Source organism: Felis catus, chromosome D4 (assembly GCF_018350175.1).
Source record: "Felis catus isolate Fca126 chromosome D4, F.catus_Fca126_mat1.0, whole genome shotgun sequence".
Classification (NCBI taxonomy): Eukaryota; Metazoa; Chordata; class Mammalia; order Carnivora; family Felidae; genus Felis; species Felis catus.
Genome location: NC_058380.1, coordinates 13853751 through 13879976, shown reverse-complemented (window position 1 = coordinate 13879976; position 26226 = coordinate 13853751). Strand labels below are relative to the sequence as shown.

Here is a 26226-nt window from a genome sequence, read left to right as displayed (position 1 = left end):
GTCTTTGCTGAAAACCAGGAGGACCACATTGAGGGAAACAACAATTATTTGGAATCACCAAATAATTGAAGGTTACATTTTCATGATGGAGTCAATTTTTTCATCAAACTCCTGCTTTAGAAGGAGATTTCCGGGGCACCTGGGTGGCTCAGTCAGTTAAGCTTCTGACTTCAGGTCAGATCATGATCTCTTGGGTTTGTGGGTTCCAGCCCTGCATCAGGCTCTGGGCTGACAGCTCAGAATCTGGAGCTTGCTTTGGATTCTGTGTCTCCCTCTCTCTCTTCCCGCTTGTGCTCTGTTCATCTCTCTCTCAAAAATAAGTAAACATGAAAAAGAATTTTTTTTAAAGGAGGAGGTTTCTGAATCCCCAAAAGCCTCTAGACAGGTAAGACTTGCAATTCCATGAAAGGAAGGCATAGGTTCAGCTGAACTCTGGTTTCATAGTGAAACAATTCTTAGGTCTTTCCGAAGATGTGTCAGCTTGGTGCCACCAGGAGAGTTTCTATTATATACTATTTCCAAGTCCAAGTGGGGTTAATATTCCGGTGGGTGATGGGGATATAGTGATGACCAATGTATATTTCCTAATATCAATGACATATATACTTCTTGAATACTTGTACTTCCTAACTACCAGTTTGAAACAATGTGAAGCCGACAATCATTAAATAGAGAGGAAATGTGAGGTAATGGCTTAAAATGAAGTCTCTGGAGTCAGACTGCTTGGGGTTTGAATTCTAGCTCTTCTAGGTTCTTGATTGATGACCAAAGACAAGTTATTTGACATCTCATGCCTCAGTTTCCTGTTCTACAATATGAGGTATTAATTGTATCCTCATGATAGGGTTGTTGTGAGGCTTTAATGATCTAATAGAGGTAATACTTGGAACAGTGTCTGGCATATAATAATAACTGGTCTAATATCATTTGCTTTATTCAACATTACTTACATATTACAGTCATTAAAAGGTTGAGAGTAGTATCTAATCTACAGTATGTCTTAAATACCAGTTATTATTTGTTACATGTTTCATTGACAGGAAGTATTTCCTCTGCCTAGAAATATGTTTAAAAACAGAGTTTTCACTTGGACAAGGTTAGCTTTATTGGAGGAAGCCACAGAAAGGTTATTTTCTTGTATTGTCCTTTGGTTTACATGAAGCTTCTCCTGTGTTCAGTGTAGCGTAAACCCATCCTTTATAGGCTAAGATATTAAAATAAAATCATGGATAAACAAAATAAGCTCAGTTCAGACATCTCTGCTGAACAAAATAAGGAAGTGCATTGGAATACTAAAATTTAACAGAACTTTGTATAAAGCTTAGCAAAGATAACCTTTCCCCAAAGAGTGAGGTTTTACTATAGAAAATAAAAAGTAGATGAGTTGATAACCCTAGGAGATTGGAGCATTTGTATTTTTCTTAAATCTTTCTAATGTTTATTTCTGAGAGAGAGTGAGAGACAGCGAGTGGGGGAGGGACAGAGAGAGAGGGAGACACAGAATTCAAAGCAGGCTCCAGGCTCTGAGCTCTCAGCACAGAGCTCCATGTGGGGCTCAATGTGGGGCTCAAACTCATGAACTGCGAGATGATGACCTGAGCCAAAGTCTGACTATGCTTCATCAACTGAGCCACCCAGGCGCCCCTGGAACATTTGTATTTTAGTGGTGTCAGTGTGATTCCATTCCCCTGTTCCCTAAAGCAAGTAGAGCTTGGGTCCTTCCAGTGAGGAATTAGAATATTCATTTTCCTATATTCACATATGAATTAGAGGGCATCCCTCAGGGTCTCTGTGCTGTGACCTGTAAGCTGGAGAAGGAGCCTAACAAAAGTGACAGAGGGACTGATTTTCCTAGGTTACGTCTTAAAGTTTTCTCTGTACAATGTTTCTCTGTATGTTTCTTGGGCTTAAGCCATTCTCTGCCAACGATTTATTTCCCTCAAAGTTAAACAGGAGTTTTAAATCCTTTCTTTTGATAGAAGCTCAAAATACAGGTTATTTAAACTCCTACCTAAATCCACCAACTTAAGCCCTTACATGTTACTGTTTTTCTCCCTTGCTACACTGTTGAAATTATGTGACAAACATTGTCATGATTTTCTTATGTCTTCTAAATTTTGTTAGAGCTCTTTGATGTTTTGGATTTCTGTGGTTACTTTTCTAAAAAGGTCTGTCTTTCCATTTACTGTTAATGGTGTGGCGTGCGTGCGTGCATGTGTGTGTGTGTGTGTGTGTGCGTGTGTGTGTGTGCGTGTGTGTTTGGTGTAGCTCCAATTTGTTATTTTTGTTTCCACTTTAGTTTTGTAGCTACAGTGTTGTGACACAAGCAGTATTGCAAAGCCCCTTTATAGAAGCTGGGTATGGGAAGCAGTTTGTGACTATCAAGTTATTGTGGTTTCTACTATATTGTGACTTACTAACTTAGAGAAAGGTGCTTTAGTTCTTATGTATTCTGAGTCTTTGAATTTTTTCAGGCCACACATGCAAAAAAGCAAATACATTTCTTGCTAAAATAAAGGAAATCTATTCAGGGGGGAAAGATTTGGCTTGTTTATGGAACAGAAGAGAATAATGCCAATAAAAGTACTGCATTAGTTCCAAACATTAATTTTATATATATAAAATATATAAAACAAAATAGTGCCCCTATAGTAAGTAATTATTATAAAGTTGGGAAATAATAGGTATCATTTTTTTAAGTTTATTTTTTTTGAGAGAGAGAGCAAGCAGGAGAGGGGCAGAGAGAGAGAGAAATAGAGAGAGAGAGAGAGAGAGAGAGAGAGAGAGAGAGAGAGAGAGATCACCCCAAGCAGGCCTCACAACATCAGCACAGAGCCTGATGTGGGGCTCAAACTATGAACCGTGAGATCATGACCTGAGCCCAAACCAAGAGTCAGACACTTAACCGGTTGAGCCACTCAGGTGTCCCTGGAAATAATAGGTATCATTTCGTCACCTTTTATATGCTAGACAAGGTACTCTGTGCCTTATAATTACGACAGTGCTCCTGCTAGATAGGTGTTCTTGTGACCATATTATACCATCTGTACACCAAGGCACCGTGGGTCAGATAAATGAAGCCATTTGCCTCAAATCACGTGGTAAATAAAGGCTGTAGTTTGAACCCAGATATGTCTGATCCTCAAATCTTGCACTTTAGACTTAATTTTGTTTTTCTGGCATAAAGCATTTTTTTAAATTTCTTTTCAAAGACAAGACCTGATACAAAAGGTAAAAATCTTGGCCTCTCTTAAGTCCAAGATTTAGCTACAAGTAAAAGCATGCTCTTGAAAAAAAATGTGGTAGTCAAGGGAAAGATCACCTAAGAAATTTTTGTCATTTCTGAAAGGTAAGCTTATAAAGGAAAACTTGAGCCATTGCAATGCCAGATCTCTTAGTGCTGTTCTTGTGGTGGGAGTATTTTCCCCAGAAACTTGCTGAATTTAAGAGAGGATTATAAATACACAATTGTCAACAGGCATTGTCATAATATTTTTTTACAAGTGCAAAAACTTATTATCTCCTTTATCTTCTCCCCTCCATTATCTTTTGCAACTAGGAGAAAAAGTGTTATAATTGCAGGCATTTTGTTTAGGAGAGAGGAAGTAATGAGTACCATATGGCATGTCTGCTGTGAGAAGAAGTGATACACTATTTTATCATCCAGAGGACAGCATTGGGTACCAAACCAGGATCGATGCCTGAGACCATGGAGCCAGGAATACTCAGGGAAGGGCCTGCCAGGATCCTTGAATTCATCAACATGCATGACCGTCAAGTTACCACCTTTTCCAAAGACAGGGCAAAATCTGGAGCATCCCCAACTATGAGAGTCTAGACAGCAAGGGCTTAAAGGAAGCAGAATATAAAGGTCTTAGGACTTCTTAAGCTGGTCCAGAGGAGGGTCCAAGGTGATAGATCTATTCTAGTGAAATCCTAGAATAAACCTGAAAAGTCAAGAACTCCTGCAGCTTCTTTGGCTCTGGTTTCCCCATGGGCTGCTCTAATCTGTTTGTAAATCACATTGTTTGTCTTGAAACATAATAAGCCTTTAAGAGAGGAGAGGTGGGTTGAGAGTGGGTGGGGTGTTATGTCTGAGACACCATCCTTAATCAAACTTTCGAATAGTATGTGTCATGTATTGCCCACTTTTGTGGCTGAAACATACACACACACACACACACACACACACACACACACACGCACACACCTCCATATAATTCTTTCAAACAGAAAAGAATCTCTCCTTTGTTGAGATCACTGTTTCTGTTTCCAAAATTCTATGTAAATGTTTAGCTGAAAACTCTTGATAGCCAGGAGGCATTATAGGGTAAAGAGAATTAAGATACATCTGGAAGAAAAAATGATTAGCTTTTCAAAAGGAGAATTTTTTTTTAAGGGAGAGAGCACTTATGCAAGAGAGGGAGAGAGAGAGAGAGAGAGAGAGAGAGAGAGAGAGAGAGAGAGAGAGAGAGAGAGAATCTTAAGCAGGCTCTGTGTTCAGTGCAGAGCCTGATGTGGGGCTTGATCCCAGGATTCTGGGATCAGGAGCTGAGCCAAAATCAAGAGTCAGACACTCAACTGACTGAGCCATCCAGGTGCCCCCCAAAGTAGATTTTATAAGAAAGCCGAAGACTCTAGGTTTGGGTCTAATTACAAATAATACAAATGGAAAAGGAAATCTCTCTCTCTCTCTCTCTCTCTCTCTCTCTCTCTCTGTCTCTCTCTCTCTCTCTCTCTCTCTCTCTCTCTCTCTCACACACACACACACACACACACACACATGCACACCCACCCATACAAACACTGTAATTAAGTAAAATATAAAGAATAGGCTGGGTGGCTTAAATACTTTTTTCTTTCCAAGGTAATAAACATTGTGCCCGAGTTATCTGCTCATTAGGTTGCTGGAAAATGCACCACCACAATTGGTATAAAGTCCTGTGTAAACAGTGAAAGTCTCAAAAGTGCCTCCACACTTAGAAATAATCATTTACTCTGTCAAATTAATAAGAAATTGATGGAGGGCAGATGCTCCTGAGAAAGAGTAAGTAAATATTTGATGGCTGGTTTGACAAATAGAATTAACACTCTGTGTACCTGTCTTTTAAAAAAGATAAGCAGAAGCATAAAATATGAGTTCAGGATATTTTGAATTTTGAGCTATTTCAAAATTGGGTGAGACCCAATGTTGTTTAATTTTTTTTTAACGTTTATTTATTTTTGAGACAGAGAGAGACAGAACATGAACGGGGGAGGGTCAGAGAGAGAGGGAGACACAGAATCTGAAACAGGCTCCAGGCTCTGAGCAGTCAGCACAGAGCCCGACGCGGGGCTCGAACTCACAAACCGCGAGATTGTGACCTGAGCCGAAGTCGGCCGCTTAACCGACTGAGCCACCCAGGCGCCCCCCAATGTTGTTTAAATAACAAGGAAGAGTGAAAACAGGAGCCCAAAGTAAGAGTCAGATTCTGTGAGTCTTTCTTACATCAAACATGCACTGAGCCAAACATTTGGATGCCTAATTAAGTAAGTTCAGGCCAATTATGAATGCTTCTGACGTTTAGGGAGAATTTAGAATGCATTAAGGGTAAACCTCCAACCTAGGCCCTACTGCCTTGAATGAAAAGGAATAGCAAAATGTGGTGGACTTTCTCATGATTTCAGAGGATGTTGATATGGAGATGACTCTTTAGGAAATGGAGAAGAATGTATTACCTGTTTTGGTTCACTTGGTTTAATGTAAAATAATAGGTAGAAAAGTCCCCGACTGTTGTGGACCTTATAGTTTCTGTCTGAGCGACACCTGTAGGCTTCTGTGGTGGGAAGCTTTCCAGTTGGCCAAGCTGGATGAATTCCACACAACCAGCTGGGTATGAGAATGAGGTCACAGGGGCAGTTGACCACCAGCGCCTCCCCCATCTCACACTCTTTTGTGCAAGTGACCTCATAGTGTGTGGGCACATTCCTTCATCATTTCCTGGAGATGATCTCCCAAACGAATCTTTTAGACACCATTCTTTAGCCTGGGGTCTTGGACCTCCTGAAGTTGTGTGCAAATAAATGTATGGGGCATATGTATATGTATAGTCAAATTTCTCTTCTAGGGAGATGACCTATAGTTTCCTAGAAGTTTTTGAACTATTAACTAATCTCCCTCCTCAACCACCACCAGCTTAAAAGCTCTTTCTTGAAATTTTTATATGGTGTTTTTTGAAGTCAATCACAATTATTGAGATGGTATTTTATGGTGATTGTGTTGTCCAATAAGGTGGCCACTTGCCCTATGTGATTATCGAACACTTGAAACGTAGCTAATCTAAACTGAGTTATGCTGTAAATGTAAATACACACTGGATTTCAAAGACTTAGTACAAAAAATAATGTAAAATAGCTCATTATGTTATATTGAGTACATGTTATAATAATAACAAAAATATAACAGTAACAATAAGTTCATAACCACCAGAAGGCACCTATCTTTAGAAGGAGGGTGGGCAGCTAAGAAGGTGCCAGGCATCGAGTAAAATGCTTTGCTCATATTAATTCACTAGATTCTCACAAGTCCCCTGCAAGAAAAATAATATTGACTAAGAGAATTCCCGAGAAACTGGAGAATCTCATAACCATTCCGCCAAACTTTAATTCCTGAGCCAACAATGACAATCCATTATTTTAATAGCAAAAGTTATGTTTTTTAAAAATTTAAACTAAATAAGTAGTATAATGATTAAAATGGTTGAATGTACTGAAAGTAAAGCGTAATGGTGTGTCCCTGGGCTCAAGAGTATGTTACATAGAATTGTAATCAGGACTCTGTCAATTACTACCTGTGTGTCCTGGGAAAGTAGCTTAGACTGTCTAAACCACAGTTTTAAATCTTCAATATAGATGAAAGAATGAATTGAGAGAAGTATGTGTTCAGTAGTGCTTTGAACTGGACCTGATTCTATAGAAAATACTCAATAAATATTAGCTATTATTGCTATTGAGGCTGTGATTGTGAAGAGGTCAGGCAGAGAAGAGGTTAATCTCAATGCTGCAACTTAAAAGTTGAATATATTGGGGTCATGTTATTATCCTGTGTAAGTCTCTGTTTTTCTCATCTGAAAACATGAGAATATTTACTACTTTATAGAGTTGCTGAGATTAGCGATTTTGTTCAAGGCACTTAGCACAGAGCATGGCACAAAGGAAGCAGCCCCATGTCAGGCAGTTATGATAATTATGTCCTCCCTCAGCATATAATGCCATAATGACAATGTGCGTGGGCTCTGGAGGCAGACTCCTAGGGTTGAAGTCTAGTGTCTGCTGCTGTCTCGCTTTATAATCTTAAACAATTTATTTAACCTCTTTTGTCTCAACTTCTTCATCTGTAAAATGGAGTTCTTGTGAGAATTAAGTGAATCCATGGAGACAGAGGATGCCTGGCACAAAGTAAATGCTTAATAAATGTCAACCATTTTAATACTACTGTTACTAGTTATTAGTTTTTCATGTTCTTTTCCTACTTTCCTACTTTTAGTGTCTTTTTCTTTTGTATTATTTTGAACATATTCCTTGGACTTCCAGGGACACTTATGAATACTATCTGAATACATTGGTGACATTTAGAACTAATGTGACTGCCACAATCTTGATCAGTGTGTTTAAACCATAAAAATTTTGTACAGAATGTGGTTATGACAGATACATAGAAGGTTTTTTGTTACCCATTATCTTCAAGTTAAGTTTCATCATAGACACAGTCAAGGAGTTAAGATTCTGAGAACACTTTTTGTTTTAATTTTTTTTAACATTTTTTCATTTTTGACAGAGAGACAGAACATGAGTGAGGCAGGGGCAGAGAGAGAGGGAGACACAGAATCCGAAGCAGGCTCCAGGCTCCAAGCTGTCAGCCCAGAGCCTGACACGGGGCTCGAACTCATGGGCCCCGAGATCATGACCTGATCTGAAGTCGGATGCTCAACTGACTGAGCCACCCAGATGCCCCTGAGAACACTTTTTAAAACATCACAGATATTTGTAACATTGGAAGCCCAGGTAGCCACCTCATATATCACTGTTACAGAGCTGGTTAGATAGAAACTTTCAACCAAGTTGCAAAGTTGTTCACACAGGTGAATAATGTGTAGCATCCAACAGGATCTTTGTCAATGAGTGTGATATAAGTCATGGCTAGGACCACTTAATGTGTTTTCCATGGCTCCGTGTTAGGTCTGGTTGAAAAATACTGGTAGGAAGTAAGAAGTAAAGCTGATTAACCAATCAACAAATACTTGGGCATAGTGTTGATAGGAACCTTAATTTCCACCTTTAGATACAATAAACATTTATCTGCAAAGCTTTCAAGAAAAAAAGAGTTTAGAAGGAGTATGGCTTTCCCATTTGCCTTTCTCATTTTGGTTAAGTTTTTATTTCAACCAGCTTGGCATTGCTCTACATCTTGTGTTTTCAACACCCTAAAGACTTTTGTTTCCATGACAGCAGTCTGGTCATACAACTTTGCTAAACGTTTTTATGATCATAGCATACATCATATATTTCAGCCAGTCAGATCAGCTTTCTTTTCAACTAAGCGATTGGCATAACTCTACATAATCTGGCACAAGGGATTTCCTTTAAATCCCATTTAATATAAATCACCTTTTAATCTGAAGAGTCATAGTAGGCATTGGGATCTCTGCTGAATATTTCAAGACCCCATTCGCCAGGCAAAGATAATTTTAGTCGGATACATCACGTTAATGACAATAGCTTGTCTCATTTTTAGCACGCTGTTGGCTTTGCTTCTTTTGTAGAAGTCAAAGGAGGCATGTGAAGCACTTGAGAATTTTAGTTAGTTCATGGAGTCTCTGCCTTCAGACTCTTTTTAAGCTTCGGTAATGATTTTGCCTGAGTTAGAGGAAATGGATTTTGAAAATACATCAAAGATGAAAAGGTAACTAAGCTGCTACTTCTTGTTTAACTAATTGCTTTCACTTCATTCACCTTTGTCCTTTGGAAAGGAAAAATGCACAAATTTGTTTTGTTTTGAGTGGCAAAAAGTGCTTAATAGGACTCTAATATGCTCAGATTCAAAATCACAATTTTTTTTCCAGTATGAATAGAAATTGTGACTCTCTGAAATATGGGAGTTTTGCATGGTCACTTCCATGTTCCCTTTTCACTTTGTTTTGTAATGGACCAGATGTTACTGTTTGTACTTCTGTACAAAAGGACAAAATTGCACAAAATTGTTCAAATGGACAGTTTAAAATTTAGTTTCATAAGGCCATTTAATGCATTACATTTAGGAAACTAAGCATGTCCAAGTGCTAGATCTAACTGTTTAGGACACTGGTGAATATTTTTCTTGACCTCCATGGTACTTTGAGAAATTCATACTTTCTTAAAAATAAAAAAATTCAAAAAAAAAAAGAAAAAGTAACAACTTCCCCTAATGAGTCGCCCTGCCTCTAAAACTGTGTGTTCCTTTTTGAGATGACGTTGATGTTTTCCTGCCATTTATACTGGACAAACAAATAATTGGACTTTAGCACAAATGATTGCCTTCTGTTCTAGTATTTTAACTCAAGAGCAGGAAGGAAACAATAGTTTACCTTTAGAATCCCCCAGGAACTGGATTCTGTCTCTTTCCTTGACACAACCGTATTACATATCCTTCTCGACTAATACCCCAGGGTTCTTGTGACACACCTAAAAATCCTGATCTCAGAAAAGCAGATGATGTGATAAAATTTAACCAGTGACTGATTGTGGAAGGAGTTGCATTTTATTTATTTTTATTTACTTACTTTTTATTTAATGTTTTTAAAAATTTACATCCAAGTTAGTTAGCATATAGTGCAACAACAATTTCAGAGGTCGATTCCTTAGTGCTTCTTACCCATTTAGCCCATCCCCCCTCCCACAACCCCTCCAGCAACGCTCTCTTTGTTCTCCATATTTAAGAGTCTTTTATGTTTTGTCCCATTCCCTGTTTTTATATTGTTTTTGCCTCTGTTCCTTTGTGTTCATCTCTTTTGTATCATTGCTCATATGAGTGAAGTCATATGATATTGGTCTTTCTCTGACTGACTAATTTCACTTAGCATAGTACCCTCCAGTTCCATCCACATAGTTGCAGATGGCAAGATTTCATTCTATTTGATTGCCGAGTAATAAGGGGTTGCATTTTAAAAGACGCAAAAGTAATGAAATTATGGAGGTAGAAGTTCGGGTGTCTGTGATGCTAGAAAAGGACTTTGAGGAAAAATTTAGTCCTTCGAGATGGGTATCAACTGATTTCTTTAGCTGTTAAGACCAGTTCTCCCTGGGGATAGCTGGATCTTCTACCAATTGAGAAGTCATTTAAGCTAAACATCTTATTTGAACTTAAAATAGACTATATTTATTTGCTATTTTTTGATATAAGGGTAAAGTCTTTTCTTTGAAGTGTTACTAGTAATCAAATCTCTGATTTACCTTAATTATATCCATCATGTATGATCTAATTACCAGTTTTATTTCTTTAAAATAGAGACAGATCTGAATGATAATTGCAGAGCCACCTGGGGGAAGCCAACTTCTATATTTTCTACTTTATTCTTTTTTAAAAAACAGGTGTCTTGTCCACACCATATTATTGTTGTTATATCACCTATGGTTTTACATGTGTTAGTGGTTCATTCACTCTCACTGCTGAATAGTATGCCATTGTTTTAATTTCTTTTCCTTAAATTTACCAGAATTTATGTATCCATTTTGCCATCGATGGGCATTTATGTAGTTTCTAGTTTAGGACTTTCACAAATAGTACAGCTATGAATATTCTTGCATATTGATCATATGCAAGCATTTCTGTTGGGTATATACCTTGGAGTAGAATTACAGGATCATAGTATGCATATTATTAACTTTAGTGGATAGCGCCAAGTAGTTTTCCAAAACAATCATACCATACCAGTGGTGTGGGAGAGTTCCAGTTGCTCCACATTGTTGGCAATGCTTGGTATTTTTTGTCTGCTTACATTTTCTATCTATAGAATTTTAGTCATTCTGTTGGGAGTATTTATGAATATTTTTATCCCTATATTTTATACCTTATTTTATAATAGGTAGGAATTTAGTTCACTTATATCTCCTTTTTCTCCCTCTTTATGTTCTCTCTTCCTTCTCTTCCTAATTGTAATGGTTATGTTACTTTTAATTCTATTATTATTTACCTCTATAATTCTTATGCCATTTACTTTAGTCATTACCTCTTAATCTTGAAATAAAATTTCAGAAAAATATCTGCATATAGATTTAGAAGGAGGGAAAATTGTTGTATACATACATATTCATGCAAATGCATCAATGAAAAATAAAGAGGGTTTTTGCTACACATTCTTATGAGTCATAATAACATTTAAAGTGTAGGAATCCTGGATAATGGGAGAATTGTGTTTGTTCTGTGGTCTACAGGAAAATTCATAGGAGGGAAAGCAGGGAGGGAGGGAGAAAGGAAGAGAGGAGGGGAGGAGGGAGGGAGAGAGGGAGGGAGAGCGAGAAAGGAAATAGTGCAGATATGTAACTGGGTTCTCTGACCTGCTTTGACCTCTGCAGAGAGGACTTGATGGGGTGTGTAAGCAGGAAGGCTTGTCAGCAGATATTTCAGGGAAGATATGTGATTGTTTTTCATTAAGAAGGAGGATAATTTTTCAGGAAGCTATCACCCAGAGAATTTCATCCACATAGATGACCGATTTGCATAAACCAGTATAACCCTACTGCTCCTTTTCTTGATTAATAGTCATGGGCTTTGGGAGAGTTTTTGCTCGAGTTACAGGAATAATTGTTTCAACTCTCACGCTTGTTTGGCTTTGTGTGAGACTCAGCCCTCATGTCTACTGAAGGGAATCTAATCATGACTAAACGCAAATTCTACATCCTGTCTCCTGCTTCATAGGTATTGACCAAGTCTACTTCTCTGAATACCTAGTTACAGTGGCTATGCTTTTAGTGAGCTCACAAAGCAGTTGGCCCCAAATTCATTTAACAGTCACATTGAAAAATTTCTCTTAGTATGCAAGAGTGCCAATTCAGACTCTGCTTCCCCATGCGTGTACAGACTTGACAGAAGGAATTGGACACCATTTAAGATGTCATTTAAGCGAAGAGACATTCTAGGGGAGTAGTACACATGATCTTCAAATACCTGATGACTATCATTTGGAAGGGTACATGTGTTAAATTAGTGTGACTCCAGAGTTTAAAATAAAGGTGGAAGGCATGGATGTCAGCTCAGTTCATAAGGATGGGCTTCCTAATGTTTAAAGTTGTTTAATGCTTATGAGAAAGAACATATATAATACTGAAGTCTGAATGTTTAGGCAAAGAATGAGTGAGTGACAGCTTGTTGGTTTGCTAAAGTTAGACTTACAAGCATCTAACTCACTATTTATCTCTTTGATTCAGTTAATGTATTAGACCAAAGCCAAGATACCATCTATTATTGAAAGCATCCTGATTTGACAATATTTAAGATGTGAAAAATTGAGAGTGTTAAAATTGATGAAATATAGTTCATATTCTCTTATTCTATGAGCAGAGTTTTTGAAACAAATAAGGCTTTGTAGTATTTATCACTTTCCCTATGTTTTCCCTCCCTTCTTGCACTTCGCTTGAATCTATTTAGTCCCTGGGTATGCCTTTGGGTTTACGTGTTCTGGAAATAACCAAAGGGAAAGATATTTCCTGTTAACTCTTTTGCAGTAAAGTTCATGACCATGTGACTTAGTGCGAATGGGGTTTGGAGAGGGTTTCTTCTGATTGTACACTCAACCGAACACATGGCAGGCTGGGAGGATCATTGAAAGTTCATAGAATGTGTAGGGCTAATGGAAGACTGTTGGGATTTAATATTTTCTTGAGATTTCTTTTGGAATACTAATAAAGCTCACTTTTCAGAACATTTCACAACATGATATTTGATTGATTCATACATAAAGATGTATATATTTGAATTTTTATTTTATGTCAAATATCTATTCTATAACAATATAAATAATTTTGCCTTAATCTTGTTCTTTTGAAAATTTTTTTTATGTTTGTTTTTGAGAGAGAGAGAGAGAGAGAGAGAGAAAGAGAATGAGTGGGGGAGGGGCAGAGAGACAGGGAGACACAGAATCCAAAGCAGGCTCCAGGCTCTGAGCTGTCAGCACAGAGCCCGACGCAGGGCTTGAACCCATGAACTGTGAGATCATGACCTGAGCCGAAGTCAGACACTTAACGGACTGAGCCACCCAGGCGCCCCCACTTAATCTTGTTTTAATATGCACATTCTTTAATGCGTAGAAACCATGGAGAGAACAAAAGGTTTATGTCATATTTCCCAGTTACCTTTCTGATGTATTTACATTCACCTTTGTAACTGCAGTGACTCTTCTAGTAAAGTTAAGTGGCTCTGGAAATGGCTGCTAGCCCAATTTCAGAATTTCAGTGCTGCTGATTTTGAAACGTGTTCTCAGCTTGGATATTGCCATTCTCTGCTAACTTCTAAGAAGAATGATAGATTTTCAAACCTAGTTTTCCAGTTCCCAGCTATCAGAGAATTTGGAAAAAGACAAATGAACATCAGAAGAGGAAAAAGTCAATATTTTGCTTGCCTGCCATCACCTCTAATTTAGCCTCTTGTATAGTTCCCAGATGTTTTTGTTGTTGTCGTCAAGTGCAAAAATGAAATGCTGAGGTCATGTTCAAACAATGCTTTAAAACACTGCTCTGGAAAAGGGCAATAGAAAACTCATTTTTAGACCAAAAAGGTAAAAAAATTACATATACAATCACTACTCATTAAATTTTTCTAAATGTGTCTATAAAACTCACCAGGGGCTCTGAATACTCACGGATGTCCTGGTACCATCATTCATGACAGATATTTGATGGCAGTGTTATTTTCCCCTTAATGGGCTGATGTGGGTGAACCAGGGTCTTGTGTCTCTGTGAAGTGAGTGTTGGATTATGTGCCTCGATACATCTGTGAAAGCCCCTCTTAGCTCCTTTGCAGGGCTTTTATCATTATACCTAAAGAATGAACCTTCAAGGCATCCAGGTTAGCACACAGGCTTTTCATCTCCTAGGGAGTTTTCACTTATATCCCCCTTTGTTGACAACTGAAGGAAAAGGCACACATTTACTTTAAGTCATAATGTGCTGACTTTTTGCCACTCCCTAATTGGTATTTAGCTCTCATACCTGGCTAATTTGTAAACTATGCATGATCAGTTTGATTTATTTTTGCGATGGGAGAAATCTGGACTGAATTATTATATTTCCATGAAATATCACTAATAATTTCAAATCCATGAATTTAGATAGGGAGCGAGGAAATGCAAAATGGAGCCTGTGGTTTTCTCATTAAATGGCATCGTGTGTGGTAAACACTGGTTCGAGCTTCATTTTGTTTAATATGGGTGTGTGATTTCTGGACACAGAGGATTGCTTAAAAGGGTAGGAAGTGTGCTCTGTGAGTCCCTTTGCTTAAAATGACAGGATTAATATTAATGTAGCCGTATACACAGGTATGCAGCTGTGGGATTTTAGAGCTCAATATTCCATTCGTGAAAACATGTCAATTCTGAAACCTCTGCTTCATCAGACTGGCCACTGACAACTCAGATTACGATGTTCATAACTGGCACCACAACACAGATTTTCCTATAGCACTTCTCACCCTCTCCCCTTCCCTCTTAATCCCTTTTCACCTTTTCCTCCTGAAAGGGCCTGGCCTTATTCAGGTTGGAGAGAGAAAGCTCCATTTCAGAAAGAAATGAAAACACACCTGTTGCCACTGCAACAGATAAACAACCAGACAGCTCTTTTCAACCAGGAGGGATTTTAGGCCTTTTTCCCTTTAATAAGGAGCAAGATCATTGTTTTAGCCTTTGTAAATTTGTGACACCGTCAGTGGCTCTCTCTCATCTGATCAAGGAAATTCCTGAACACAGGATAGCTCAGTCTGGTGAAATAACTGACACAAAACTGATGAGAGACTTCTGGATTTCCTTCTAATGAGCAGAAGACCAAGAGGTGAACCGAGGATGGGGTGGCGGTGTCAGAGAATATTCAACACACAGAAGCTCACATATCATCCTCATGGCGTTAACTGCTGTATCACCCTTGCCTTGAGAGTGAGAGGGTAAACTGAATACCCTGCTCCTACCCGGGAGAAAAAAATCCATTGGTTTAAGAAGTATCAACCCTCTCTTCCCTTCCAAACACTATCCTTGGCCCTGTCCTCATAGTACGTATAAATTGTTGAAGATGCTTAATTGTGGTTAGAATCAGCTGGGGAGATTTTAACTATCCTGAGTCCCAGGCCACAGCCAGGCCAATTAAATTAGACCCTGAAGAATATCAGCTTAAAAAAAAAAAAGTAATTCCAATGTGCAGCCAAGTTTGAGAAACAGTGGGCCAATCCCAGCAAGCGTGAGAAGGAATTAGTGTGGAGTCTGACAAGGAGATGAAGCTCCCCCAAGGATACTTAGGAGACAGTTGGTGCTGCAAAGAGGGGAAAGGGAAGAAAGAGAAAAGGAAGAAGACAAAGTTGCATGCTTCTTGTCTTTCTCCAAGTCTGCTGGAATCTCCTGGTATGGGTAATTTAGGCTTGCACCTGCAGCTTGGGATGGGGTGTGATTGGTTCCCGATCCTGGGGTACTGGACTGGGCGGGGTGGGGTGACTGGAGGTAGCTACCTAGCGGCGCATCAATAGCCCCAGGCGTGGGCCGTGTGTCCCCGAGAGAAGGCGGCGCCTGCGGGTGGAGAGCAATTTGGGAGCGCAAAAGGAAGCTGCCTCGGGCGCAGGTGGCGCTCGCAACCCCAGGCGACAGTTCAGCCAATCGCGGGCGCAAGCGCAGCCTGGTGGCGGCGGCGGTAACCGAGCGCAGGGTTCTGGCAGGAGCCGGCGGAGGCAAAGGCGGCGCCAACACAGTGCTGCGCGCAGGCTGGAGAGAGACCCGGCGGCGGGAGGAGGAAGCGAGAGCTCTGCGCCGGGGTGTTGCCCGGCGGAGCGAGGCGAACTTAGCATGGGGAAGAAGTGGAGGGATGCGGCGGAGATGGAGCGGGGCTGCTCGGACCGCGATGACAGCGCGGAGAGCCGCAGGCGCAGCCGGAGCGCCAGTCGAGGCAGGTTTGCTGAGTCGTGGAAAAGGTTAAGTTCCAAGCAGGGATCCACCAAGCGCTCGGGACTCCCGTCGCAGCAGACGCCGGTGAGTGGCCCCGGGAGAGCCCCTAGGTCTCCTCCAACCTCCGCATGTGACTCGAGCCCTTTCCATGGTGCTGAACTTGCCTCCTTAGGAGCTCGAGCCTAGGAACTTGTGGAGCCGCTACTAATGAAAGTGTTGGGGGCTGTGAGGAGGGGCAAGAAGCAACGAATTCCCTTTCTTCAGCCAGGGGAAGGTCTCCTGACGTCTGTAGTGTCTTTGCAAAAATGCGGAAAATGTTCGAGAGGCGAGGGGCTCACTGTCAGATCATTAGAGTTTTGCAATTAACAGAGCGTGCGAGATATTTGCCGACTCTGTTGTTGTGACTCCTGTAGTCCCCAGGGTCTGTCTGTGCAGCATGTTCGAAGATACTCGGCAATCGCTGAATGAGGGCGGAATAGGAAGGGCATGTCATTTTTTACTCTCTTAACACTTGCTCTTTTTCATCCCACACCCCCACCATGTTAATGGGTGCGTTTAATTGTTTGCAGAATGTTATTTGCATGCGGAGAATAGCAGGAATATCCCAGGTGCTTATAATCCTACTGTTAACATATACAGCGTTCAGAAAACAGTTTTCCCATGCGTCAGCTCCTCTTCAGTGTCTAATTAGTGCAATAAAAGCACTCGAGTGAAATTAATATAGGCATCGTATTTGTGTAGAGAAGTACAGTTGATAAAAACTTTAGCTGCCTATGCATTTTTAGTATTTAAATACTATGTTTTTCTTTAGTCTAGAGGGAGAGAACTCTGTTCCAGAAGAGAGTGCAGAACCCTCCTGTTGCTCCTATGGAACAAGGGTACACCACTTCAACTTAAGAAAAATCATTAAGAACATCAGCGTGTGTGTGTGTGTGTGTGTGTGTGTGTGTACCTATGTTTTATATCCAGAGGAGTTGACAGCAGATATTGTACTGTATAGAAGAGAAACTGAATTCATTAAAAAAAAAGAGGAGTACGTAAACATTGAATCTCATAGCATGAAAAATGTTACCTTCTGTTTTTGAAAGATCATCACTAAAGGATAAAAATTAATCTCTAAAAACCAAGGTGTTTAAAACATGACTTCAACAGAATGAAATATAAACACGTAAAATTATTGGTGTGTTTATTTTGTTTGCTTCTTCACAAAAACTAAGAGAAAATGTCATTACATTTGAAGTATTTTTCTGATATTTAGTGTTGTGCATAATTTTTTTAAAATATAAGATGAATAGAGTACACTTAAAATACAATTTGTTTCAGGCATTGAAGTGTTATTTTTAAATAAAAGTAGAATTTAAATTTAAATTTTAAGATTTTAATATGTTAAAAAGGAGAATATTATTCTGAAGGTAGGTTTTTCTGAAATAAATTATGTAGAAAATGTAAAACTGATGACTTCTGGTTTCCATCCATTATGTGGAGAATTTCATCCCCCTTTAATAGAAAGTATTATTCAAAATAACTTTTTATACTGCTTCTTTGATTCTGTTCAACAGGTGTGTATAGAGGCTATATCAGGAGCATATAAAATCTTCACATAACTATAGGCTTGCTTAAATAACTTACAGGCCTGTTACTTAGAATAAAAATATGAGAGAGAGAGAGAGAGAGAGAGAGAGAGAGAGAGAGAGAGAGAGGACATAATAGGATACCATGACAACAGAAGACATCTGGAAAAGTAACTGTGTCCTCCTGTTTACCAAGGGCAATGATGGTGCTATATTTCTCTGTAGTCCTTGTTAATTGAAACATCAGTAATTCAGTTAAAAACCAGTTATGGCAAAAGCCTGTGCGTACTCTCACCCTGTGTGGCAAGTTGATGTTGATTTTGTTCTAAAAACCTAATAAGTGCTTCTGGACATGATTTGAACTATCAGAATTTTTTTAAAAAAAGATGATGAGGTTTTGTAAATTTTAGAGTTGGGATGGTGGTTTTTAATCAATATTTGATTCCATTCATTGTTGATAAAGACTTTCTACTTCATTTGTAAGTGATACACCCAACTTATGCAAACAAGAGGGAGGAAATAAGAATGCTTAAAGCAGCCATGCTTATAAAAGTTTTTAATATTCAAGGTAAGATTTTTTTTCTCCCTCTTAAGGTGAGCTAGTGGTATTTTCAACTTTCATTGTATGCCATGTAAAAAAAAAAGCTTAAACTGTAGGGGTTAAAGGAAGTGATTAAAGCAGTTAATGTGATTAATGCTTTTTATTTATTCTTGTGAATAAATACAATATACTGTGATGTAACTTTGGATCTTATTCATTTTGTGTTATACTCAGAAATATTGTGGCATTCATCCTGATAAAAATCATAAGTTTTTTCCCCCCTTTCTTTGAAGACAAAATAGATAAATGTGGAAAAATGTAGTCAATAATAGAACACGGGAGCATTCTTAGCTCCTTCTTTCTTCTTCTTTTGAGAATGTAAAATGATTATGTAGTTGTTTTATTAATGTGGCCTTTGTTCCTCTCTTTTCTGCTTTAGTTAGAGTCTTAAAATCACTTCCAGTTAAGTTATTCCCAGGGAACAGTGACAATCCATGACTCTGTTCCCAGAGGGAATGATTACATTATATCTCATTTTCACTAACAACAAAGCATGCATACATCATAGATAATGGGGGAGATTTTCTTCAGCAAGGAGAGGGCTGCTGTATTCTTGATGATCCCGAAATACTTTTATTCTTGATCTGAGTCATGAGGTTTTTGTGTGTGAAGTGTAGGGGAGGTGTGTTTGAATCAACCTTGGTAATTAGATTTCCTATCTACTTATCACTAAGTATGTTGGGGTTTTCTTAGAGATTGGACTGGCCCCATGATTTTGATACCAATATTAGAAATAAAAAAGTCACCTTTCTGGCAATCTCTTTAGTACTCAGAAAACGGTCTCCTGATGTTCTTTATGGACTAGGGCAGGCCCACAGCAGGACAGTGGGTGCCGTCCTTGCTACAGCTTTCTGGGGCCTGCTTCTATTCCAGCACAGGCAGAAGCATCACTACTCTGTGCAAGAGTGAGAGGAAGTGGCAGCTGTTCTGGGTCCTCATAGTGGTATTTAAAGGCCATGTTTCCAAGTTCTGGCCCACAGTAGTGGATGTGTCTAACAAATCAATCCTTGCTGATTTGGAAAGATGTTTTGTTCATTTTTCTAATTCAAGGAACACTCTTCTTTCCCTTTATTTTTAAGCTTTTGGTTGATAATGCACAGTTAGAATCCAGTAATCTACAATCAATATCAAATTATACCCCAAATCGTAAAATTCTGATGGAATAAAGTAGAATTTAATCATATTCATTCCTTGGAATTTGTTCCTCTCTGAGAGTGAGTCATAGATTATTTTTTTAAATATAAAAACAATGGGGTTTTTTGGTAAACATAAAATAATTTTATATCAGTTTTATAGCTCTAGCAATATAAAAGTTATATATTTGCATTTTACATATCAACTTGTTTCTGGATATTAATATTTTATATAATGCCACTGTTAAATTGGTCAGTAGGCATACAAGTAACTTAAAACTTCCTTGCCTCTATCCTATACTTTCTGGATTTCATATTTCTCCTTGAAGTATTGGTCTTATTATTCATATTACTTGTTTTAATTCTATGCATACAAAAATAGATGGAAACCTATTGAAAGGTGATTCAGCAAGTGCCGTGTGGTGTTAGAAATATCCCATGTTCAACTCAGCATGTAATAGTTTTAATTTTGAAAGGTGATTTCCTCCTCTTGTCCCGCAACTATTTCAAGGCTTGTTTTCAAATAGATGCAGATTTAATTTAATCTCTCAGTAAGCTTGGAGGAAGGAAAAAAAAAAGAAAAGAAACAGTTTTGAGGGAGTAACATGATAGAATTGTAATTAGAGTTGTTTTTCAACCTTAGATGGCATGCTTTCTTCTACTAATGCTATAATTACCCTTATCAGCAGGTGCCAACCACAGAACATCACGCCTTGTGCAGACAAGTGGGCAACCAAGAGAGTAGAGGAACAGCAGCTCCACCAAGTAGACAAATCCACTGCAGTTGGTGGCCAAATTCAGTCTTCCCCCAGCTGTTTGAGATGCTATGTGTGCAGGGAGGATTCCATGAACAAATCTGGTTCCCTTTCTGAGACTGACTTGTCCCTTTTGGGCATAGTAGATGATTTCTGGTGATTTCTGACCAAAGCTGCGTTCTTCAAGATCTTAGAGTCAATAAGGAAAAGTGGAGTTGAAGGCAGGGCGGAAGTCAGGAAAACCCCTCTCCCAACCAGCTGCCCATTGGAGGATTGTGTAGGTGGTGGATCTTGTGGTGGCTGTGCTAGAAAGAGCAGCAGGTTGGTGAAAAGAATCCTCATTTCTTTTTTTGGTGTTGTAATATGCTATTGCAGTGTCATTAAACCCTTAATGGTTCGTTCTTGTTACACAGAGGGCTCTGCTGGTGCAAGCAGACGAATCCCCTGCAGGGCTAGTCCATTACTGAGTAAACCATTTCTTGACAGGTTGATTTTTGTCTACTGCTTTTTACTCACTGTGTTAAAAAAAAAATGAAAGAAAAAGGACAATGTATCACTCAACAGTACAGATGTATTTTCTTGTTATTGTGAATTTTTGATGGGGAAAAAAGTCATTTTCTGATAATGGTTTATTTTGTTTAAGTATTTCTGAAATGTTATCTCTTTTCTAGTGATTAATACAGCAACTAACAAGCTTTTTCTCATTGATCATAGTGAATAGTGAAATTAACTTAATTTCACCTTTAACTTGAGGATCACAGATATAGTAGGTGGCAAGTGAGTAATTCAAATATTTTAGGTTTTGAGGAGAAAAATATCCTTGTATGGTGATGCTTCTCAATGTGTTTTCAGTTATCCCAAAATATATGAGAATGTCCTCCTGCCATTATTTATTGGGATCTTGAAAAACAATTGAATCATTAAAAATCATTTATAAATAGTAGCAAACCATTATATATTTGTCTTGACCAGCTGTGATGGTCTTTGCATTGGCGTTATTTTTTTGTTTCTTTTTTTTTTTAATGTTTATTAATTGAGAGAAACAGAGAGCACAGGTAGAGGAGGGGCAGGAGAGGGGGACGGAGGACCTGAAGCATTCTCCATGCTGACAGCAGAGAGCCTGATGTGGGGTTGAAACCACGAATGGTGAGATCATGACCTGAGCCAAAGTCGGAAGGTTAACCGACTGAGTCACCCAAGAGCCCCTATTTCTTTGTTTCTTTCATTTGCAAAGCCCAGGGATGACTGGTGGAACAAAAATGAAAGGATTATAGAGAACAGCATTTAGAGAAACTTTTATCCGTCTAACAATCATTGAGCACCTAGGAAGTATTAGGCACTGTGGTGGGTACTGAACAACTTTCCTAATAGAACTGATGGTTTCATACAAGATAGGGATCTGGAAAGCAACCAGAGATATACAGAGTCTAGCTTTATGGTTAGAATATGATGGAGTAAAGATTAAAGTAGTGAATGCCTGTTGAGGAATGGTGATGCAAAATTTAAATCAGAAGCTTCCTGCATTTGATGCCTGATACTTAGAAGACGAGGAAGAAAAAGAGTTGTGTGGATTTGGTAGTTTGGAAAAAGGGCAATAATATCTTTCTCAGTCATTTTAACTGACTCATGAGGGTGGATGCCTGAATGCAGTGAATAGAAGCCAAGGCCGATGAGACAAAGAAATAATAACAACAAAGGCAAATAACACTGTAGAGTACTTTGTACGTGCCAGGCACTCTCTAAGCACATTATGTAATTTATTATCTGTTGCCTGACTTCAGGGAGAATGTAAGCCCCACAAAGGTAGGGCTTTTTGTTTTTTTCACTGATTTATCCAGTTGCCTTGAACAGTACCTGGTGTCTAGCAAGCCCTCAAGTATTTGTTCAATGAATTTATTGACCAATTAGTAAATGCATTAATAAACAGTATTTTCTAATTAATATGAGGTAGACTTTAAGTTCTTGACTAGGAGAGCAAAGAGAAATAGAGGCAGAAGAATTTTTCTTTCCTTTTTCTATTGATTGATTGATTGATTGATTTGCAAGATGAGACAGATTTCAACATGTTTATTTTCTGAAGAAGAACCTATAAAAGGAGGAGGAGGAGAGAATAGCACTGAAACTGGTCCATAGCCTTGGAAGAGATAGGATTTCTTTTAATGGGAAAGTTGAAGACCTACTTTTTGCTTGTTTTCAGTCCTGGGTCTGCCCTCTCTTTGTCTTATGAACTTGCTTGGTTGAAATTGGACCTGGTTGTTAATTATTTTGCAGGTTTTACTTAGTACACATTCAGTCTATAGTGTTGGTAAATTAATTCACAAGTTACACAAAAAGTATGTATTTTTATGAAAACTTTTATTGGTAATTCAGAGATTGCTGAAATGTAACTTTGTATCTCACTTTGGCCTCTCTAAATACCACAAGGATTGTAATAAAATTCTCAGACAGTTTTCAGAATGGTGGGAATCACTACTTTAGTTCTCCTGAATATAGTGTTCAGAGCTGACACATCAAACTGCCAATCCATGCATTCAATGTCATGAAATTGCACATTCATGAAAAATACCTCTCTAGAATACCAGAACTTCAACCACAAAACTGTCACACAAAAGGGAACACATCCATGGTAATAACCAGCTAGGTTTTTGTCCTCCCTGAGGTTGGTTTTCCTAGGACTTCCTTGGGAAATAACTTTACAACAGTGAGGTTAGGAGGGAGGGCTCTACAGGATAAGTGTTTCTATGGGGCTCAGTTTGAAGTAGGTCATCTCTACTTTGGGAGTTGTATGGAAAATCCAATTGATTTTGTGAACAATCTGGTGGCTTTGGAATCAACCAGGTCTAGATTGGAATCTTGGCTCTGTTAGTTATTAGCTGTGTGGCCTTAGATGAATTATATTTTTATGTCTTTTCTTCTGAATTCTATCAGGAGAATTCCTTCTTCTTTTTCCACTGAATGTAAGATTCACTCAAGTCCTCTTCTTCTTTTTGTATGAAGTATTTATTTATTTTTATTTAAAATTTAAATTGTCTGAAAATAGAAAAAATGAAAAATAGTAGAAAATATTAGGAAAAGAATCTACATATCCATAACACATATTAAGGTTAACCATTTGGCATATTTTCTTCATATCTTTTTAAAAGAAGTAAAAGGTTATAGGCCAAGTTAAAATATCCTCCTACCATTTTCTTGATACCTTTCCCAAAGATCAGAAATATTCTGAGCTTGAGGTTCATTCTTCTCATATGGTTTTTTAAAATTACCTCCAGTATATATTTATGTATTCATGAAAATGTATAAATAGTATAGTTATGTGTTTGAAAAATTTTACATGAATTGTAAGTCATATTCTTTTACAACATTCAACATTGTATTTTTGGAGATATATGGTTATACATAAATGTTGAATATTATTTTACTTTTTTTTCTTAACTTTTATTTATTATTGAGAGACAGAGAGAGACAAAGCATGAGCATGGGAGGCACAGGGAGAGGAGGAGACACAGAATCCAAAGCAGGCTCCAGGCTCTAAGCTGTCAGCACAGAGCCTGGCACGGGGCTCGAACCCCCAAACCGTGAGATCATGACCTGAGCTGAAGTCGGACGCTCAACTGACTAAGCCACCCAGGCTCCCCAAGTATTATTTTAGTATATGTTTGTACAAGTAATTTATTCATTTTCCTACTATCAAAAATTTAGGTGTGGTATTTTTTGTGTGTGTGTGATTACAGACAATATTCAGTTAATATCTTTGTCCTTGTCTCTGCTTCTTGCAAATATTTTTGACAAGATATAAACTCAGGAACTGACCTCACATTTTGGAAGACATAAGAACCAGGGGTGCCTCTGGAGTTGTTTTGCACCAGAGAAAGGTCAAGCTTGTCCAGATTCTAACCTCTGAACAGAGTCAAAATTTGCAAGGGGCTGAAGGGTAGTGGTGCTGGCCTTCCCCTTTAAGATTATATTGGCATTCAAATCAGACAGACTTGATTTTAAGTCCAAGTCAGGTCATTAACTGATTTTGCAACTTACTGTGGGTCTCAGTGCCTTCCATAAAATGAGAATGGTAATACCTGTCTCTGGGATGAATTGTAAAAGCTAAATGTATTGTGTAGCTAGTACATTGTCTGGCAAGAGATACTTGCTAAATGGAAACAGTACCTAACCATTGGTATTAAGTATAGGTGTTATAACAAATTCAAAAAGCAAAAGTTTCCTTTGTTTGATGGGGAAGAGTTGTTTGTCATCTTCAACTCTTCTAGGATTAGAATGTTGTTAGTATAGCCAAGATGTAATATAAGGCTTATGATTGTTTGTATTGGGCTTATGGTTTTGAAAGTACTTTAGAAAATAAAATCTGCCTGATTTCTCCAAGATGATTGTTTTCCATAGTCGTCCTGGTCCTTGAAATGTCTGTTACTCTACATTTTTACTGAAGGTGAATTTATTGACATTTTAGAGATTAAAATACGAAATTACTATCGTATTGAAATGTAAGACACTCTTTGCTTTTATTATTTTTATCATTGGGTCCTATATTATTGGGTTTTATGGTTACAGAATTATTCTCTTCATGAACCTCAAGACCTTTGGGAAAGAATGTTTTTTTTAATGCTTTTACTAAGGAGATTTCAACCATATACAACAGGAGAGAGAATAGTATAATAACTCCATGTATCAATAATCCAGCTGCAACAATTATAAAATCATGACAATTTTGCCTCATCTGTACCTCTATTTTCTATTTCTTCCCTCCCCACTAGATTATTGCAGGCAAATCCCAGATGTCATATTACTTCTTCTAAAAAATATATGAAAGATAAGGATTCCTTATTAAAAGAAAATTATAACACTACTATAAAATTCAAACAAATTAATAATTTCCTAATACCTACATATATTAAGATCACATTTCCTTAATAATTTCATAATTCTCGGGGCGCCTGGGTGGCGCAGTCGGTTAAGCGTCCGACTTCAGCCAGGTCACGATCTCGCGGTCCGGGAGTTCGAGCCCCGCGTCAGGCTCTGGGCTGATGGCTCAGAGCCTGGAGCCTGTTTCCGATTCTGTGTCTCCCTCTCTCTCTGCCCCTACCCCGTTCATGCTCTGTCTCTCTCTGTCCCAAAAATAAATGTTGAAAAAAAAATTAAAAAAATAATTTCATAATTCTCTTTTTATCCAGAGTTTGTTTGAATCAGAATACAATTATAATTGACACATTACAGTTTCATCTGTAAGTCTCTCCTCCTGATCTTTTTCTTTTCTTGTTGAAGATTATTTGTCAAATAAATTTATTTGTCCTATAGAATTTCTCATATTCTGTATTTTGCTAAATACATCCCAATTGTGTCATCTTACATGTTATTCTGTCCCTTGTATTTCCTATGAATTGACAGTTTAACCAGGAACCTAGATCAGTTTTGTTTTCCACAAGGATACCTCAAAAGTATTCTATTTGCCTCTTGTTAATCTAACATTAATGATCATTGCCTAAAGTAGGGGTATGCAATGCAAAGGGCCAAGTAGTAAATATTTTAGGTTTTAGGCACCATAAGTTCTCTTTAAACTACCAAACTCTGCTGTTACAGTGCAAAAGCAGTCATAAGTATTAAATAAGTAAATGGGTATGGCTGTGTTCCAATAAAACTTTATTCATAAAACACAGAAATCTGAATTGCAAATAATTGTTTATGTCATGAATGTCATTCTTTTGGTTTTCTTAACCAGTTGTTGAAAATGAAAAAATAGTTCTTAGCTCACAGACAAAGAAAAAGAGGCAGTGTACTGGATTAGGCTCTTGACTAGAGTTAACTGAATCCTGGCTAAGATCCATTGCTTCATTAGGGGATTGCAAATGGTAGTATTACAATTCTGTCTTTCCTTTATCATTTAATAGCTGAAATATTTCTGGAAGTAGGAACACCCATCATCAACTATTCACTTGTTCTGAGTTATAGTTCATACAGTAGAGTCAAGATAAATGCTTGAGAGAGATAGTTTTTTAAAACTTGAACAAATAA

General features: G+C 38.1%; 1 protein-coding gene across 5 annotated transcripts in view; it reads left to right on the top strand.

Moving 5' to 3' along the window:
- The first annotated feature begins 15899 nt into the window (after window positions 1-15899).
- The window catches only part of TRPM3 (transient receptor potential cation channel subfamily M member 3), an 804873-nt gene continuing 794546 nt past the window's right edge, over window positions 15900-26226 (top strand). For 2 of the 5 annotated variants that reach the window (XM_019815754.2, XM_045042771.1), the window contains exon 1: window positions 15900-16232. In XM_019815754.2, the coding sequence (XP_019671313.1) occupies window positions 16050-16232 (183 nt within the window). In that variant the 5' untranslated portion in view covers window positions 15900-16049. The remainder of the gene's footprint in view (window positions 16233-26226) is intronic. The other 3 variants (XM_003995389.6, XM_003995398.6, XM_045042772.1) reach the window with 2 other exon arrangements.